The sequence below is a fragment of the Schistocerca piceifrons genome, chromosome 1, assembly GCF_021461385.2.
Source record: "Schistocerca piceifrons isolate TAMUIC-IGC-003096 chromosome 1, iqSchPice1.1, whole genome shotgun sequence".
NCBI classification, from domain to species: domain Eukaryota; kingdom Metazoa; phylum Arthropoda; class Insecta; order Orthoptera; family Acrididae; genus Schistocerca; species Schistocerca piceifrons.
In genome coordinates, this window is record NC_060138.1 from 590,162,169 (window position 1) to 590,178,910 (window position 16,742).

General features: G+C 36.6%; 1 protein-coding gene across 1 annotated transcript in view; it reads right to left on the reverse strand.

The window, feature by feature from the left end:
* Nucleotides 1–16,742, reverse strand: part of LOC124803008 (ATP-binding cassette sub-family C member Sur) — a 415,616-nt gene that overhangs the window by 167,322 nt on the left and 231,552 nt on the right. The window contains exons 13-14 of the mRNA XM_047264118.1: nucleotides 8,306–8,443; nucleotides 2,209–2,460 (exon numbers count right to left, since the gene is read on the reverse strand). Coding sequence (XP_047120074.1) covers nucleotides 2,209–2,460; nucleotides 8,306–8,443 — 390 coding nt within the window. The remainder of the gene's footprint in view (nucleotides 1–2,208; nucleotides 2,461–8,305; nucleotides 8,444–16,742) is intronic.

Consider the following 16,742-nt stretch of genomic DNA (forward strand, 5'->3'; position numbering starts at 1 on the left):
TTTTTAAACTGATGATGCCTGTGGCCAAAGAGATTACACACTGACTGTGACAGCAACCTAAAACTTCTTTGTTGCCAGGTATCAAGGACTTGTAAACAGATGGACAAGTATCTGAATATATAGGGCAAATATGTAGCAAAATTAAATAAATTTCAGGAACTTACAGTGATTATTATTGGTTCCATCTCGTTTTGTGACTTATTTATTGACTTACTCTTGTAATATTCTAAGTTACTTATTTATAAACACTTTGTACGAAAATACATTCTCAGAAGAAAATTTTGGATTCCACAATGGACTGTCAAATGAACAAGCTATATTTATCTTGATAGGTGATTCATTACAATCAATAAATCAGAAATTATTTTCTGTAGGAATATTTTGATAGTTAACTAATGATTTTGATTGTGACAAGCCTGATATCTTTATCAAGAGCTTTAAAAAATTATGGAACAATATATAACAGTTTCATGATTTTTATGTTATCTGCATGTTAGAAAGCAGTATATATTAGTTCCATGTTCATCACATAGCAATAGGCACTGTACTACAAGATTCTGTTTTTGGCCCTTTATTGTTTCTCATGAACGTAAATGATTTTCCAGTTACAGTACTTTTAAGTCATTTTTATTTGCCTGGAACTACGTAATATGAGTTAAGCTATTTTCTGTGTATGTTGTCAGCCTGTTCCACTGTCCCTCAAGCTGTGCTTAGTAACATGTTTTTGGATCCTTTATCAGGATATTTGTATCATCAGTACACATCACAGTTTTTAAATATTCCTCCAATATCTTTGGTTAATCATTTATATACATCAGGAATATAAGTGGCCTATGTTCCCAACTAGTTGTACACCATGTTTTACTTTTCTCCACTTCATGATGCCAACTACAAAGGCTGGGGAAGGAGGTGTCATTCTGGTGGGTACCAGAGCACATGGGTATTGGAGGGAACAAAATGATGGATCCAGCAGCCAAGGTGGCATATCATGATCCTCAGTTCTTTCAGTGTACCATCCTCATGCATGCTCTCATCTTACTGTCGAGGTACAAAGTCATATTCATGCGTCGATGGAAAGACAAGTAGCTAGAAGTGACTGACAATATGCTCCAAGCTGTAAATCCCACAACACAGCCGTGGCCTGTTTCCTTCCAGCCATGTATAGGCCACAGCCCTATGACACATGGCTTTGTACTCCAGCAAGAGGAGCCTCCAATGCGTGATGCTTGTGGTGTACAGATAATTGTGTGCCACTTTTCATTGGACTGCGTATTCTTTCTAGTTAGTGGGCTGTGGCAGATTTGTCGAAGGATCTACACACTATCTTAAATGGTATTCCAGTTTTAAAGTTTTGTGAATTGTCCAACATTTTTAACAAGATTTTAGGGAGATGTTTTTAATGTGTTAACAGGGTGATTGGCTCATCCAAGTTTTTTGTAAGTGATCAGCCACTCACATTTCCCTGTGCTTTTCTTTTAGTTTTTCTGTCTTGTTTTCTCTGTGCTTTTATCTCATGTATAGATACTCCCCTCTTTCTAATTTGTTTCCACACATGTGAGATAGTAACTGTGTGATCATTTTGAGTGCATGGGTGGGCAACAGTTTTAGAGTTTATCTCCACACTCACTTGTTGTAAGTGTAAGAGTGCTGATGACCTTGCCATTGAGCACCCATAAGATGCACTGACACACACACACACACACACACTTCCACCTCATATTTACTTAGTTTTACTACTCTGGTATCAATTGTTTATAAGGCCCTCTGTTTTCTGTTGTTAGTATATGATCCCATTCTTGCTAGGGGGTGCCTTTTAACACCACAATCTTTTACTTCCCCAGTACAATTTTCTCATTTACATAAAAGAAGAAAGCTTAAGTACCATTTTACAGAAATGCCACAAGTTCAGTACATACAACTGAATGTTATATTTCACAGAAGACAGTTTTATGTAGAACCATGGAACACATTTCTGTTCTGAATTATGACAATTTTATTAGAAACTAAGTAACTCTAAAATGAAATCAAATGGCAAGCAAATGAGTTAGTTAACTTAATTGTAAGCTGTATTCAAATTAAATCACATAATAAGCAACTATTTTAAATGGTTTACTAGTGACATGAAGAAATGGATCCTCAGGGAAACAAAATGATGGAAATGTTGCTGCATTTGTCATAAATAGGCTGATAATTTAATGATACACTTACTGCAAGACAACCAGCGTCAGACTGCCAGATGTTATCCTTTACCCTTTGTTGTTTCAATTGCATTCCAAAACGAGAAATTAGTCTGATTAGTTGCCATCTTTCTTTTGCAGTGTGACTTTTTGAAAGCTTTTTTTCTTCTAAAGCTTCCCGGTTCATCACAGTTCGCCAACTTTTTACAAGTTCTTTGTCAATACTTTCAATATCTTTCAGTGTTCCTTGTGCTCGTATTCTTCCTTTTTCAAGTGCAATTATCTGAAAAATGGAAGCACTGCATTGAGTTAGTGGATTTAACATAAGCAGAGACTATCATGCAACCATAATACATCAGAAGCTCAATATCAAGGAAGACAGCTTATTTACCTAAGAAGGACAATGTGGAATGCATATCAGAGTATGGATTTAGGATCTGGAGGAAGCTGCGACTTATTATTACCATAGCTAAATCTTTCACCAGTCAAGTCTGGACAGACAGCATTAGTGTTACAAGGTTAAGAGTACACAAGCATTATAATACAAGTACAAATTAGCTTAAGTATGTGTAATAATACAAAAACAAATTTGCCTAGTTATAGCATAACACTTAATGACATATAGTGAAAACTTTTAAAAAAGTGCATTTATAATTCATTTCATATAGTAGTGCATTGTTTAGGGAGTCAAATCTTCTGTTTCACTGTAAACAAACTCATTTAAACTTTATAGTGGTTTTTGGCATAGATTTTGTTACATCTTTCCTCAAAATTCCACTGATTCCAAGGACTAAATATTGTAATAGCTACGGTAGGAAAACTGTCCCTTGTCGTGGAGAGTTGACAATTTGGGATATCTGTGTGTGTTTACCTTCTCGCATGTGTTATAATTGTGAATGTCACTCTTGTTGGTAAATGTTTCATCATTTTCTTTCACATACATGAGACAGGTGAAGACATTGGCTGAAAATTGTCATCTCTCCCAGACATATGAAGATGGGTTTGCAGTGGCCTAGTTTTCTGCCTGTAGCTATGATCCTTATTACTATTTTTTTGTCATAGTAGAATTTTCTTGCAGTATGTAGAGTGACCCCACAGTAACAGGCCACAGTTAATATGGCTGTGGAACAATGAGTAATGTATCATCAGCAGTAACTCAATTATGAATTGTTTCAGTTCCCTCTGGAGGTATATGACTCATGACAGTTTGTCACACACATGTGCAATGTGTTCTTGCCAGTGAGTTTACAAGCCACCAAGAACTCCAGGAGCTTCACAGTTCCTGTGCTGGTTATGTATCCTTTGTCACTGAGGATACACACCAGTTTTTCTGTTTTTTCTTAATTTAGCTTCTTTTTGTTTATAACAAACCATTCCTTTGTAGCAGTTAAAAATGCATCTACTTCTCCTTCAGCCTTGCTGCCATCAATGCCTTTTGAGTACAGAGTTATGTCATCTGCAAATTGCAAGCACTGTCCAGGAAAGCTTCAGTCATTTACAAATACTAGGAATATTCCAACTTCCAATCATACAATAGTGCACCTTGGACTGATACACCCTGCCTTCTGTTTTCCAAATATGATTTGAGGGTTGCTAGAACAGTGCCTCCAAATCAATATTTATTGAGCTTGTTTAGGAGTCCTTCATGAGTAATGCAGTCAAATACCTTACTAAGGTCACAAATTGTCAGTGCTACAGATTCTTTTTTCTCAAAACTCTGCTTTATCCTAGTAACCTGATCTAGTGCTGCTGTTATTATAGATTTGCCTTTGCGGAAACTGTGGTGTGTATCTGTGGAAAGTTCATTAATTTAAAAGTAATTTGATATTTGGTCTTTCATTGCAATCTTAATGACACTTTAGCAAAGACTGTAATTATTGAGAGTGGTCTGAAGCTTGCTACCAAGGCTGGGTCACCCTTTTATACACTGGTGCTGTTCACACAATTTTGAAAGTCCAGAAATACACCAGTAGTGAAACATTTATTAATTACTGTAGTTAATGATTCAGCAATTTCATTGATAATTTTCTTGACTACATTAGTAGACATCTTGTACACATCCTGACTATCAGGAAGTCTATAAGATTTTACAGTCTTTATTAATTAATTTTTTGTAATTTGAAACATAACAGCTAGCAAGCAGTTTCTCACCCACTTTAAATTAAAAGTATACGTTGAGACTAGTTATGATAATTCCAAACTGAGAAGTATGATCAACAGGTCATGTGAAACATTGTACCTATGAAATATTGTACATGTATATTTTGTGAATTTACTGTGAAGAAGGCTGTTTCAAATTTTAATCTGGCGGCATTATATTTTATGGCTGACACTGTCAAAATCAAATGTATTTTGTTAATTTGCTGTGTTAAAAAGAAAAATGAATGACATTATTGCAAAATATGTATATACAGCGTACAGAAAAGTTGTGTCATGAAATTTTAACCCTGGGTAGCTGATACCAGTAGGAACCAAAATTACTAATGTTAGGAAATTTTTAAAATATGCAAACTTGGCACCAGAGACTCTGATTTACTGCAAGATTGCCCTGTTGCTGGATGCTCTGAACAGAGCATAACCACAAATGCTTTGCCTGCCAGAGATCGTGATGTATCCAAGGTGGCCCACATGCTTCGTAGTAGCACGCCAGCCTTCCACTCTGGGGGCCTGGGGGTGAATCTTGCCGAGGTAACACCCATTGTAGTTTCATGATAAGAAGCGACACAAGCTTGGTAACATCAAATGGTGTTCTGCCAAACGCTTTCAAAGATTCCTGGCATTGCCCTGATGCGATTGGCAGCATGTTGAATGCGATCCATTAATTCCTCAGGGCAATCCCATGGCCAATCAGAGCACATGGCACCAAGTTTTGGTAGTTTAAAAACTGTGCATTGTTGACGTACAAAAGATTTGTAATTTTGGTTCCTACTGGAATCAGCTATTCAGGGTTAAAATTTCATGAGACAATTTTTCTCCACCCTGTATATATCCTGAAAAGTTATTGACTTATGCCAGTTTTTTTGGAGATTTCAAAGTGGCCACCATACCAATGACTTTAGTAAAAAATAAGAGGACATCCTTTTTTGGAGGAATCTTTGTAGGTGGCGGTGGAAGTTCTTGGGGCTTTGGTCTTTGGTGTGAGGTACAATGGCAGCACAGTGGTACAAATGGCTTTTCTCTGTTCTGTTGTAACAACCTCAAGATGTGAATAAAACATTTTGGAAACTATGAAAACAATATACATAGCACAAGTTAATGGCACAATATTGACTGCCTGGCCAGTCGCCATATCACCAGGAAATTCCAATTATCTTTTATACAGCAGCAGAAGTGTATCAACTCTACAGCACTAATGATTCAGAAAGCCGTGAGGAACATTTTAAATTCACTCCAGTTCATCATGGTGAATCTTTCATCATTTATTACAGCAGCTGCAAGGTCTATATTGAGGTGTAGGATTGTACTCATAGGGTTTTCCACAATGTCAATAAAATAAATATTAATGTCAGCTGAACTACACAAGCTTAATGCAGAGGTGGTTTCCTTCCTGTGTTCATTGATCAGGTCCCAGGCTGCCTTGCATGAGCCATGAGCTCCTTCAATTAATCTATCATTATTTTTTTCTTTTTGGCTCCTTCTATATCATTTCTATAATGTCTTTTTGCTTGTAAACATCTGCTCTAGAACAATTCCTCTGCACTGGGATCTGTTGCTGTGTTGTTGGTGATCATGTAACAGCAGTATGTGCATTTTAGTTTTTTTCAGTTTGTCAATATACCATGATTTTTCTTTGACACTGTGGCTGTGTCCTGACATGCTTGGAACACAATATTTTGGTCTTCTGTGGACAGATATAATCAAATTTGACTTTGATGGTCTGGAAAAACTCTTTAAATGCACCAGTTGCTGCCATTTTGTGCAATCCAGGCTGCTTCCTTACTGCAATTACTGCTGCCTGAAACGCATTTAATGTTTCCTCTTTTACAACCCTTTTTGTGAATACATATTTAGAATGCCAGGTAACAATTAGTTGGTTGATTGATTGCAGTTGTGACTTGTGTGTGTGTGTGTGTGTGTGTGTGTGTGTGTGTGTGTATGTGTGTGTGTGTGTGTGTGTGTGTGTGTGTGAGAGAGAGAGAGAGAGAGAGAGAGAGAGAGAGATGACACACAGCAGCCTCAGTACAGCAAGACAATATCTCATAAAATTTCATGTTAGAATACATGTGTACAGTGAAAATAATGCTTTAAATAATGGTAAATTAATAATGTGGCAATTTTTAAGGTGTTAAGTAACAACACTGATGCCTGTGCAACCATGAATCACAATGACATTAAGTTCAAAAATAAAACATGAAAACTCTGTACATGGCTGCAAAAAATAAGTAAGCTGTTGACATAAAGACAAAATGGCCAATGTAGGTTGTATTTTGCAGTAACTACAACAAATAAGAAGTATTATAGGTGGCTCTGTGAAGTAAGTTTATTGGCATTCTGCCCCCCCCCCCCCCCCCCCCATTTTCCTCTTGCTCTTCACCACTTCTACATATCTTTTCACTTCCCTCAATCATACTCTTTACCCTCCACAGCAATGAACAAAGCAGTCTGTATACTGTAGGCTGCTGCTCGTCGTGATTGTATGTTGACCATGATTAGTCAATTTGTATGCAGAAAATACTTATGAACAGATCATGCTGGTCAACATTAACCAGTTTGTGATTAGTAGTAGTATAAGTACATTGCATGTTTCAACACAATAATCTTATAAAATACAATAAAAAGCAAATTAACAGCAACAGTACAAACAACATTACATTATCTTGTCTCTTGTTACTTTTCTGACAATATGTTAAAACATATAATTTGTTCCTATGTAGTGCATTTCTGCTTGATCTACATGTGATTGATTAAAGTCTGATGTATTTATGTGTACTGGCTTATATTTATTTCCTGTGAAAGCAATGTTTAAATCCATATAAATTTGCATAACCTTTGCAATAATGATATTTTTAAGCAATTTAATGTATATTAATGAAACAAACTATTAGTGTATCAGAGTTATAAAATATAACATAATTGGATAGATAAAAAATCTAAAAAGACTTTCCTTCTCATCCCATCCAGTAAATCTCCCCTGACCTGAGGTTCTGGGTGACTTTCCTGAGTTCTACCAATTTTCCTGAACCTCTCCTGTCCTTTTCCTTCACCCCTCTTCCTCCCCCATTCAACCTTTCTCTTTTAAGAAGGAGCCACTGGCTTCGAAAGCTTGTGTACACAAAACATTTTTTTATAATTTCTATTTATTTATTCATCCAGTAAATCTCTACAGATTGTCAGAAGTCATTTGCATGGGACACACACACACACACACACACACACACACACACACACACACACATACATGTTACATATAACTTTATCATTTATTTTAATAGTACAATAAATTAATTATATTTTATTCTTGCTTTAGCAGCAGCAGCAATTTTTGCATATTCTTGCTTCATGTCTGTTGTACTTCACACAGTTTAAGAATTCTACCACTGACTAGAAGGAGTGATCTAATAAGAATACCCTTAGGGATTTGTGAAACAGAGGAAATGAAGAAATAACTTTAATTTTATTGTCTGTACTGACTGAACAGGGAGTTTGTCTTTTTGCATGGTATTATGTTCATGTACATTACAGTTTTTATTTATCTCTTTGATGTTTTTCCTCCCATACTTACAATTTTCTAGAATAAAAAAACATGGAAAATGGAGGATGGAAGACTTTCGAAAAAGGGGCCTACATGAGTCAGTCTGTTTTGCATGGTGGATTGCTCTTACAGCTCTTTTTTTGGGTCTGCAAGATTACTGAGCTAGCAGCTGTGCTACCTCAGAACATAATTCCATACTGTAGAATACTGTGGAACTGGGCAACGTATGCAATTCTGACAGTGTGGAAGTTTGCTTTGCATGCAAGTAAGCGTAGGCTGTAGCATACTTTTTTCAGTGTCGTATTTGTTTTTGTTATTATATTTTCTTTATAAGTATGTTCTCCAGCTGCCACTTGGTGAATAGATTTTTTATCTATACAATCACATTACATTGTCAAAAATTGATTATTTCAGAATTATAAAATAGTTTTTTTACCTTATCTGCATAGGATAACAATTGTAAACGATGCGTAACAAGAATAACTGTCCTTTTTTGTCTTAGCAAAAGTTTTTTCACTCCTTCAGTAAAGACCTGCTTGCCAACTTGGTAATCCAAGGCTGATAGGGGATCATCCTTAAAATTAAATGAATTATTAAATTAACCTTTTATTAGTTACAATTAATCAAATAAAAATTACGAAAAAGAAATTTAATTCATGTTGACACAAGTAATGTGATAACATCGTCACACCGGAAAAGTCATTTCAAGATATGAAAATTTTTAGTAAGGGAAGGAGGTGTTGAGAGGTTGAAGGGCAAGTAAATATAATTGACAACATTTTTAAGCTTTAGGATAGGTCCTTCAGAGCAGATTAATACGCGCGCGCACACACACACACACACACACACACACACACACACACACACACACCAAATAATTTCTCTTTAAATACCATGATCGAATCATTGTTTGTGATTCTGTGATATAATACATTACTCTGTGATCTGGTCAGCATATGAAATGGAGGCAATAGTTGAGTAAGACAGGATTGTCAGGATTGTGACCTATCCCCCAAGTCTACCTAGAGCGAACAGTAAATGAAATAAAAGAGACATCTGGAAAAAAAAATAAAAAGTTAAGGGAAGTGCAAATAAACAACTCTGTGGTTAGATGATGACATTGTAGATGTGCCACACATTATGTTACTTGCATTCCACTGACACTACAGAGGGGTGTCTGTGTGATATCAAAAGAAGTCAAAGATTTAAAATTTTGTTTTAATCCCATACAAGGAAATAACTAAACATTTTTAATATTATTGTATTATGGAACAACAATTAATTATAAAAAAACTCAAAACACTAATTTTAAGAGATCCTGTGAAGATACTCTTCAATGAAGTAAAACTAGTTGCCTGACAGGAAGATCTTTAGTTCAGTCTTAAACCCCAACATATTGCATGCAAGACATGTAATGAACTATGGCAGGTTGTTGAATATATATGTACCCATGTATCTATACTGATGTTAACCTCTCAAAGTTGTGCACTGGTCTTAGCATGGGATGACATATGTAACTTAAGTCCCTATGTACATTAACAAATAGCACAAAGTGTCAGATAATCATCTCTGGTGGCATTTGTCTGGAGAATAGCCTTATGTTAAAGCAATGCATGGATGATAAACAGGACAGACAAGATGAGCATAAAATGTGGTGTAACAGCAGATGCCTAAGATTTCATAGAAGGATCTAAAAGTTAATGAAGAGGTACTGAGCGAAATTAGCAATGGGACATCGTGACCAAAAGAATATGGAAGGACATATCCTGAGGCACCAGATAACAGAGAATTCGTTAATGGAAGGAAACATGGGAAATAAAAATACCAAAGGCAGACTATAACTTGAATGCAATATGCAGGTTCAATCAATTATGCATATATTAAGAGACTCTCACAGGTTAGCCTAGTGTAGAAAATGGTGTCAAACAATACAACAACAACACCTACTACTACTCCTCCTCCTCCTCCTACTACTACTACTACTACTACTACTACAGCAACACATGACTATATTTCACATGTACGTAATACTGAATTACATGGACTCATTCAATATACTTGTATCAACACAGGATGTAGGTTCAGTGAACCTAAGTTAAATATTGTGACCGAAGAATGTAAATCAGTAACATACGGCAGAATCTTTCCATGATATTTATAGGGTGTTTGTTTTAACTTGAGAAAATTAATGTCTTGAAAAATATACTTCATACATAAAAAAATATTCCAGATGAAAAGTTAATTTTTCAAAGAATGCATCTGTCTATGCTAAAGCTGGCCACTACATAACCCCCACCCCCCCACCCCCCCACCCCCCTCTCCATTGAGTTCAACTTTTTATTTTCAAATGAGAACCCACCAATTTTATTATAGATCCAGATTCATCATTAAAAAAAAATTCTAGGGTTTACCTGAAACATTTTGTTTTTCCCATTCATGTCAGACAATACTCAATTTTTCCAATTGAGAACTGAGTGTTTCGATTCTACATTACATTTGTGATAAATATGTAAACTTTTTTGTTCCATCCATTTGATGTTTTTGTTAAACACTTAATTTAGTCTTGCAAATTTGATTGTACAGTAAAAGTTTTACCGTTAGACATTTAAATGCCTGGTCAACACACTATTTTTAGCGTGTTATAGGAACAATGATGTCTACATAACAGTTTTCTGTCCCCATTGAGGTGCTTGATTTTGGAGTCCCTTGCCTCTCACCATTGGGGTAACAGATTTCAGTGAATCCCCTTGCTACTCACATATCAGGTTGCTTGATTTCAATGAGTCCCCTTGCCCCTCAACGTTATCGTAATTCACAACAAATGCTCAAAAGGTGACCTTACATTTCAATACAGCGTTAATTTGTGCTTGGGATTCATGCATAAAACTTAAAAGCATGTCTGATTTAACTTTTATACAAACATTTCTAATAAGTTCTATCATGTTCTGTCAAGAAATTGGTACTTCTGCATACACTTTGCCTTTAAGATAACCCCACAAGAAAGATCTGGTGACATAAGGTCGGGTGATGTGGCGGATCACCACTAGTGATAAATTGGCCATTAAACTCACAATTTAATGCCTCTTGGGCTCTTGCAGAGTAATGTGCCAGACAACCATCATGTTGAAACTACATGTTCTGTCACACTTCGAGGGGCTCATCTTCCAATAGAATCAGTAACTTACTTTGCAACAAGCTAGCATTTCTTTCTCCATTCAACGTGCCTTCCACGAAAGGGGTAACTAGTTTGACACCTATGATTCTGCACCAAACATTTAAGGGCCAAGGATACTGATGATTAACTGTGTGGGTTCCCCAAACTCCAATAATGCACATTATGCTGATTAACTTTGCCATGGTTTGTAAAAGTTGACTCATTGAGTAACACTACCTGAGAAAAAAACTGAGAGTCTCTGTATTTGCATGAGTGCCCAAATGCAAAACCTCTTTCAGTTCTAAAATTTATTCTGACGAAGTTCTTGATACATGAGGATATGGCAGGGATGCTATTTGTGATGTTTTGGATCACCTAGAACTTGAGTGTGCACTTGCTGATATATTTCTGAGGTACTCACATGTGGATTATGAGTCAGATATCACTGCAATTTCATTATTGTGTTTCTCCATAACAGTTGTTCTACAAGTTCTTTTTTTAGGTGTAACACTTCCTTTGGTAGTAAACTGTTTTACAACACAACAAATAGCCATGTGAGATCATGGTCTACGAGCAAAATGCTTGGCATAAGGGGAAAAATTTCTAAATGATTAATGGAAAATCTCATATGAGATGTGAAACAAATACTAACAAAGAGATAGAGGGGCTGGCCAGTACTTACCTCAGCTCAGTACAGCCGATAGATACACATAAAACACATAAAACAGAACCAAATATTTACATTCCTAGCTTTCGGAACAAATGTTCCTTCATCGGGGAGGAGAGAGGGGAAAGAAAGGGAAGAAGGGAAAGGAGATTCAGTTACTCACAACCCAGGTTATGAAGCAACAGGGAAAGGAAAATAGGGAGGGTAGCAAGGATGGAGGCATGGTTGTCAGAGGGAAGCCAAAGATATTATACTGTAAGTACTGTGCCAGCTTCAAACCAAAGAGGATGCATACAGAAGTAAAGAGGTATATAAACGGAACAAGATAATAGGAGGAAGATGAAACTAGCACAGATGGTGACGAAAATATTTATTTATGTAAATATAAAACACTGAAGAAGAGAAAGTGTTCACATCTCATATGAGATTTTCCATTAATCATTTAGATCACCTATATGGTCCACAACCTTCATTGTTTTGTCCCTTTTGTTAGCTATCACTTACGTCTGTCATCTTAACACTTTCTCTTCTTAAGTGTTTTATATTTACATAAATAAATATTTTCGTCACCATCTGTGCTAGTTTCATCTTCCTCCTATTATCTTGTTCCGTTTATATACCTCTTTACTTCTGTATGCACCCTCTTTGGTTTGAAGCTGGCACAGTACTTACAGTATAATATCTTTGGCTTCCCTCTGACAACCATGCCTCCATCCTTGCTACCCTCCCTATTTTGCTTTCCCTGTTGCTTCATTACCTGGGTTGTGAGTAACTGAATCTCCTTTCCCTTCTTCCCTTTCTTTCCCCTCTCTCCTCCCCGATGAAGGAACATTTGTTCCGAAAGCTAGGAACGTAAATTTTCGGTTCTGTTTTATGTTTTTTATGTGTATCTATCGGCTGTACTGAGCTGAGGGAAAAATTTCTCTCAGCCTCACAATAAATTAAAAGTAGCTGGATTTTCTTTTCTACTGATGAAACATCAATAACTTCAAATGTACCAGAGAAAGGCTCTGGAGAGGGGTGGTGCTGAGTCATTTGGTGTTAATGCCTATCAGGGTCTGGTGTTGCAGTGGGGCACACCACATGGTGGGGCACTGAGGGATGGGGCTTGTGTGTGAGGGCGCAGTCGGCATTTGTGTATCCATGACAGGTGCCCCCATCACGATTATTATGAACATTTCTCCTTATAATGGTTGTGTTTTGTATTCCACCAGCAGCAATATTCTATCCAGTGTGAGAGTTACGGCAGAAGAACACAGAAGACAGAAGAACACAGAAGACAGAAGAACACACTGAAATCAGTCACCCTGATGATGAGATTTGAGGGGACTCACCAAAATCGAGCATATCATTGGTGTGGAGACTCACTGAAATCAACCCCAAAGGGAACAGCTATACCATGTTAAAAGCAACTTTTTTCTAGGCTTTTAAATGTATAAATGTAAAAGTTTTCCTACAACCAAATTTGCAAAACTAAATTAAATTTTGAACAAAAATATCGACGATTAGATCAAAAAAGTTTACATTTTCATTGTAAATGTAATGTAGAATGAAATGAGTTGGTCCCTACTAGGAAAAACAAAAAGGAATGAATTTTGTCCATTACATCATCATCTATCATGAATGGAAAAAATATGTTTTCTGTGAACCCTAGGTAATTTTTGGCATAGAATCTAAATATTCAGTAAAAATGGGAGGGGGGGGGGGTTTCTATTTTAAAATGAAATGTTGAACTCTCCCCTTCTTATGGGAGTGGGGTTTGGAGGTGGTGTGAGCTCAGAAGTTATCAGCACACACAGATGTCCCCTCTGAAAATATTAACTTTTCATCTGGGACTTTTTTTTTCAAATTATAGATATTTTTTAGAGATCTTTAGTTTGAAAGGAAGAATTTTTTAAGCTTTGAAGGTAAGATAACTCGTATAGTATGCATATTTTATACAACCAAAGAATAAAAATTAATCATGTGCCTGATTTACATACCTTCTTATTCTGAAAAACTTCCTCACCAAGAAGGAATTTGTCAAATGGTGCCTGATTTACATCTACTGAGTGCTGGTCTGAGACACTCACCTCATTACTTAACTGGATAACATTAGATGACAGTAATGTGATAATTTTTGTCAGGGAAAGTAGACAACTCAATCTATTTTTTGTTGAAAATATAACCATTTTGGATTAGAAATGTGGTTTCACAATCAGGCAAAAATGAACAGAGTTTGTAGAATGTATAGTCAGAGAAATACACCATATATGCTGCAATTCTGATAGTTTCAGTCTACGTAATTCTAATACCTTCAGTCCTTTGAAGACTGCAGACAGAAACATGCAAACATCCCAAGTTCAGAAGCAATCTGATGGTACAAGACAAAAGGTTCAAACTATTGCTAGTAGGGTAAGTGTTTAACAAACTAAGAATTTCTTGAGAGGCAGTGTCAGGTCTGGAACAAAAACCAGATAACCAGTATTTTATGCTAAGTGCAGGGCTCAGGAATGTCACCTGTGATTTTGGCTCCTGTGGGAAGGAGCTATTTAAAAAACTCATTTAAGTACATGATGCGAATAACAGTTTGGACCGCAACCTCTGTTATACAGTTGAGGATAACATCAGCACATTGTTGAAAATGCTCCTTGTGGGGCTCTTTGAGCAATATAATATGTATTAAATGAAGTAGTCTGCGTAGAGCTTGGAGAATTCCTCAGGAGAGAGGGGCATTCACACACAGGAATTTCCTGGCAGATTAAAACTATGTGCTGGATCGAGACTCGAACTCGGGACCTTTGCCTTTCCTGGGCAAGTGCTCTACCATCTGAGCTACCCAAGCACGACTCATGCCCCGTCCTCAGAGCTTTACTTCTGCCAGTACCTCGTCTCCTACCTTCCAAACTTAACAGAAGCTCTCCTGCAAAGGTCTCGAGTTTGAGTCTCGGTCCGGGACACAGTTTTAATCTGCCAGGAAGTTTCATATCAGTGCACACTTCGCTGAAGAGTGAAAATCTCATTCTGATTCACACACAGGTTTGACTGGTTCATCATCCCTCACTCAGCCACATCATATGCAGCATCGCTGCATCTGACTGCTTCTGCTACGAGGCTACTTGCAGAGCTAATTACCAAACTATCTGAAACCTCATAAATAATGATCCCAAACTTCTAATACACACATATTAAAATAAAATGGCAGGCAAAACATTGGCAGATGAGGTGTGCTTATTGGGACATCACATGGAAATCATGGGCAAGTGTAGAGCACTTGCCCACAAAAGGCAAAGGCCCCGAGTTCGAGCCTCGGTTCGGCATACAGTTTTAATCTGCTAGAAAATTTCATATCAGTGCACACTTCACTGCTGATTGAAAATTTCACTCTGGAGATGCATCTTGATGGATACAAGGTTTTGTCGTACCACTTTTGATCTAATATGAACAAATTAGGGATGTCTGTATTCATAAAAACATAATAATAAAGTCATACCCCTCTAGGATAATACAGTGCTTGGCCTCTTACTATTCGAGTATCATGCCACATGGACGTTTGTTTGTCATTGGTGTTTGTATGCTCAGGAATCTGCTTCCGAATGGTCTGGTCACAATTACACTTCACATGACCTATAAAATTTAATCATAGCTCAGCTTTTATATATCAGTGCTGATCTGGTTTCAGATTGAAATCTGTATTTGAGAGACCATGTGACACTGAAGAACTTAGGCCACATCATCAGTGAAAGATTGTAATTTATTTTTTAAGCTGTTTTAACTAGTATTGTTGTACATTTACATGAAATGTTGTTGTTGTTGTTGTTGTTGTTGTTACTGTTCTTGTTGATATCTCCATCTGAAGATGGTTTGATCCAGCTCTCCATGCTACTCTACACTGAACAAGAATCTCCATCTCTGAACACCTACTGCAACCTATGTCCATTCAATCTGCTTACTGTATTCATCTCTTGGTGTCCTACTAAAGTTTTTATCCCCTACACTTTCCTCCAATTCTAAACTGATGATTTCTTGTGCCCAGTCAACTGATCCTTTATTTTAGTCAAGTTGTGCCACAAATTTCTTTTCTCCCCAATTCTATTCATTAACTCCTGATAAGTTACGTGAGCTACCCATCTAATCTTCAGTATTCTTCTGTAGCATCCACTTCAAAAATTTGTAAGCTCTTCTCACTGTAACTATTAATTGTCCACATTTCACTTCCATACATGGCACAATGTAAGGAAAAAAAAGTACCTTCAAAGAAGACTTTCTAACACTTTAATTCATATTAGATGTTAACAAATTTCTCTTCTTCAGAAATGCTTTTCTTGACATTACCAGTCTACACTTTATATTCTCTCTGCTTTGGCCATCATCAGCTATTTTACTCCCAAAACAGCAAAATTCATCTACTACTTTTAGTGTCTCATTTCCTAATCCAATTGCATTAGTGTTACCTGATTCAACTTGATCACACTCCATTACCTTCATTTTGCTTTTATGGATGTTCATCTAACATCCTCTTCTGAAGACCTTGTCTATTACATTCAACTGCTCTTTGAAGTCTCTGTAGTCTCTGACAGAATTGCAATGTCATCAGGAAACTTCAAAGCTTTTCTTTCTTCTTCATAATTTTTCTTTGGTTTCTTTGACTGCTTGATCAACTTACAGACTGAATAAAATCAGGTATGGGCTACAACCCTGTCTCACTTCATTCTCAAGCAAAATTAATGGTGAAAACTTACAAAGTGATGATATCCAGTATACTGAATCATTAAGTGCCACAGTTTGTGATGGTCTTACTGAAACAGTAAAATCTTCTACCAAAATCAGGAAAGGTGTTGTAAGCAATCTTAACAGTGAAAACTCGCGAAGTGACAATACTCATTTTTCTGAACCTTTAATATCCACTGTTCATGAAGAAGTGCAAAGTGAAAACACATATTCAAGAAACAAATATCACTGGAACAACAACACATACAGAAAAAAAAACAATTAGTCGTCACAGTACTGAAAAGGAAAATCAAGAAGACTTTCTCATTATAGGTGACTCACTACTAAAAAATGTTGATGTGC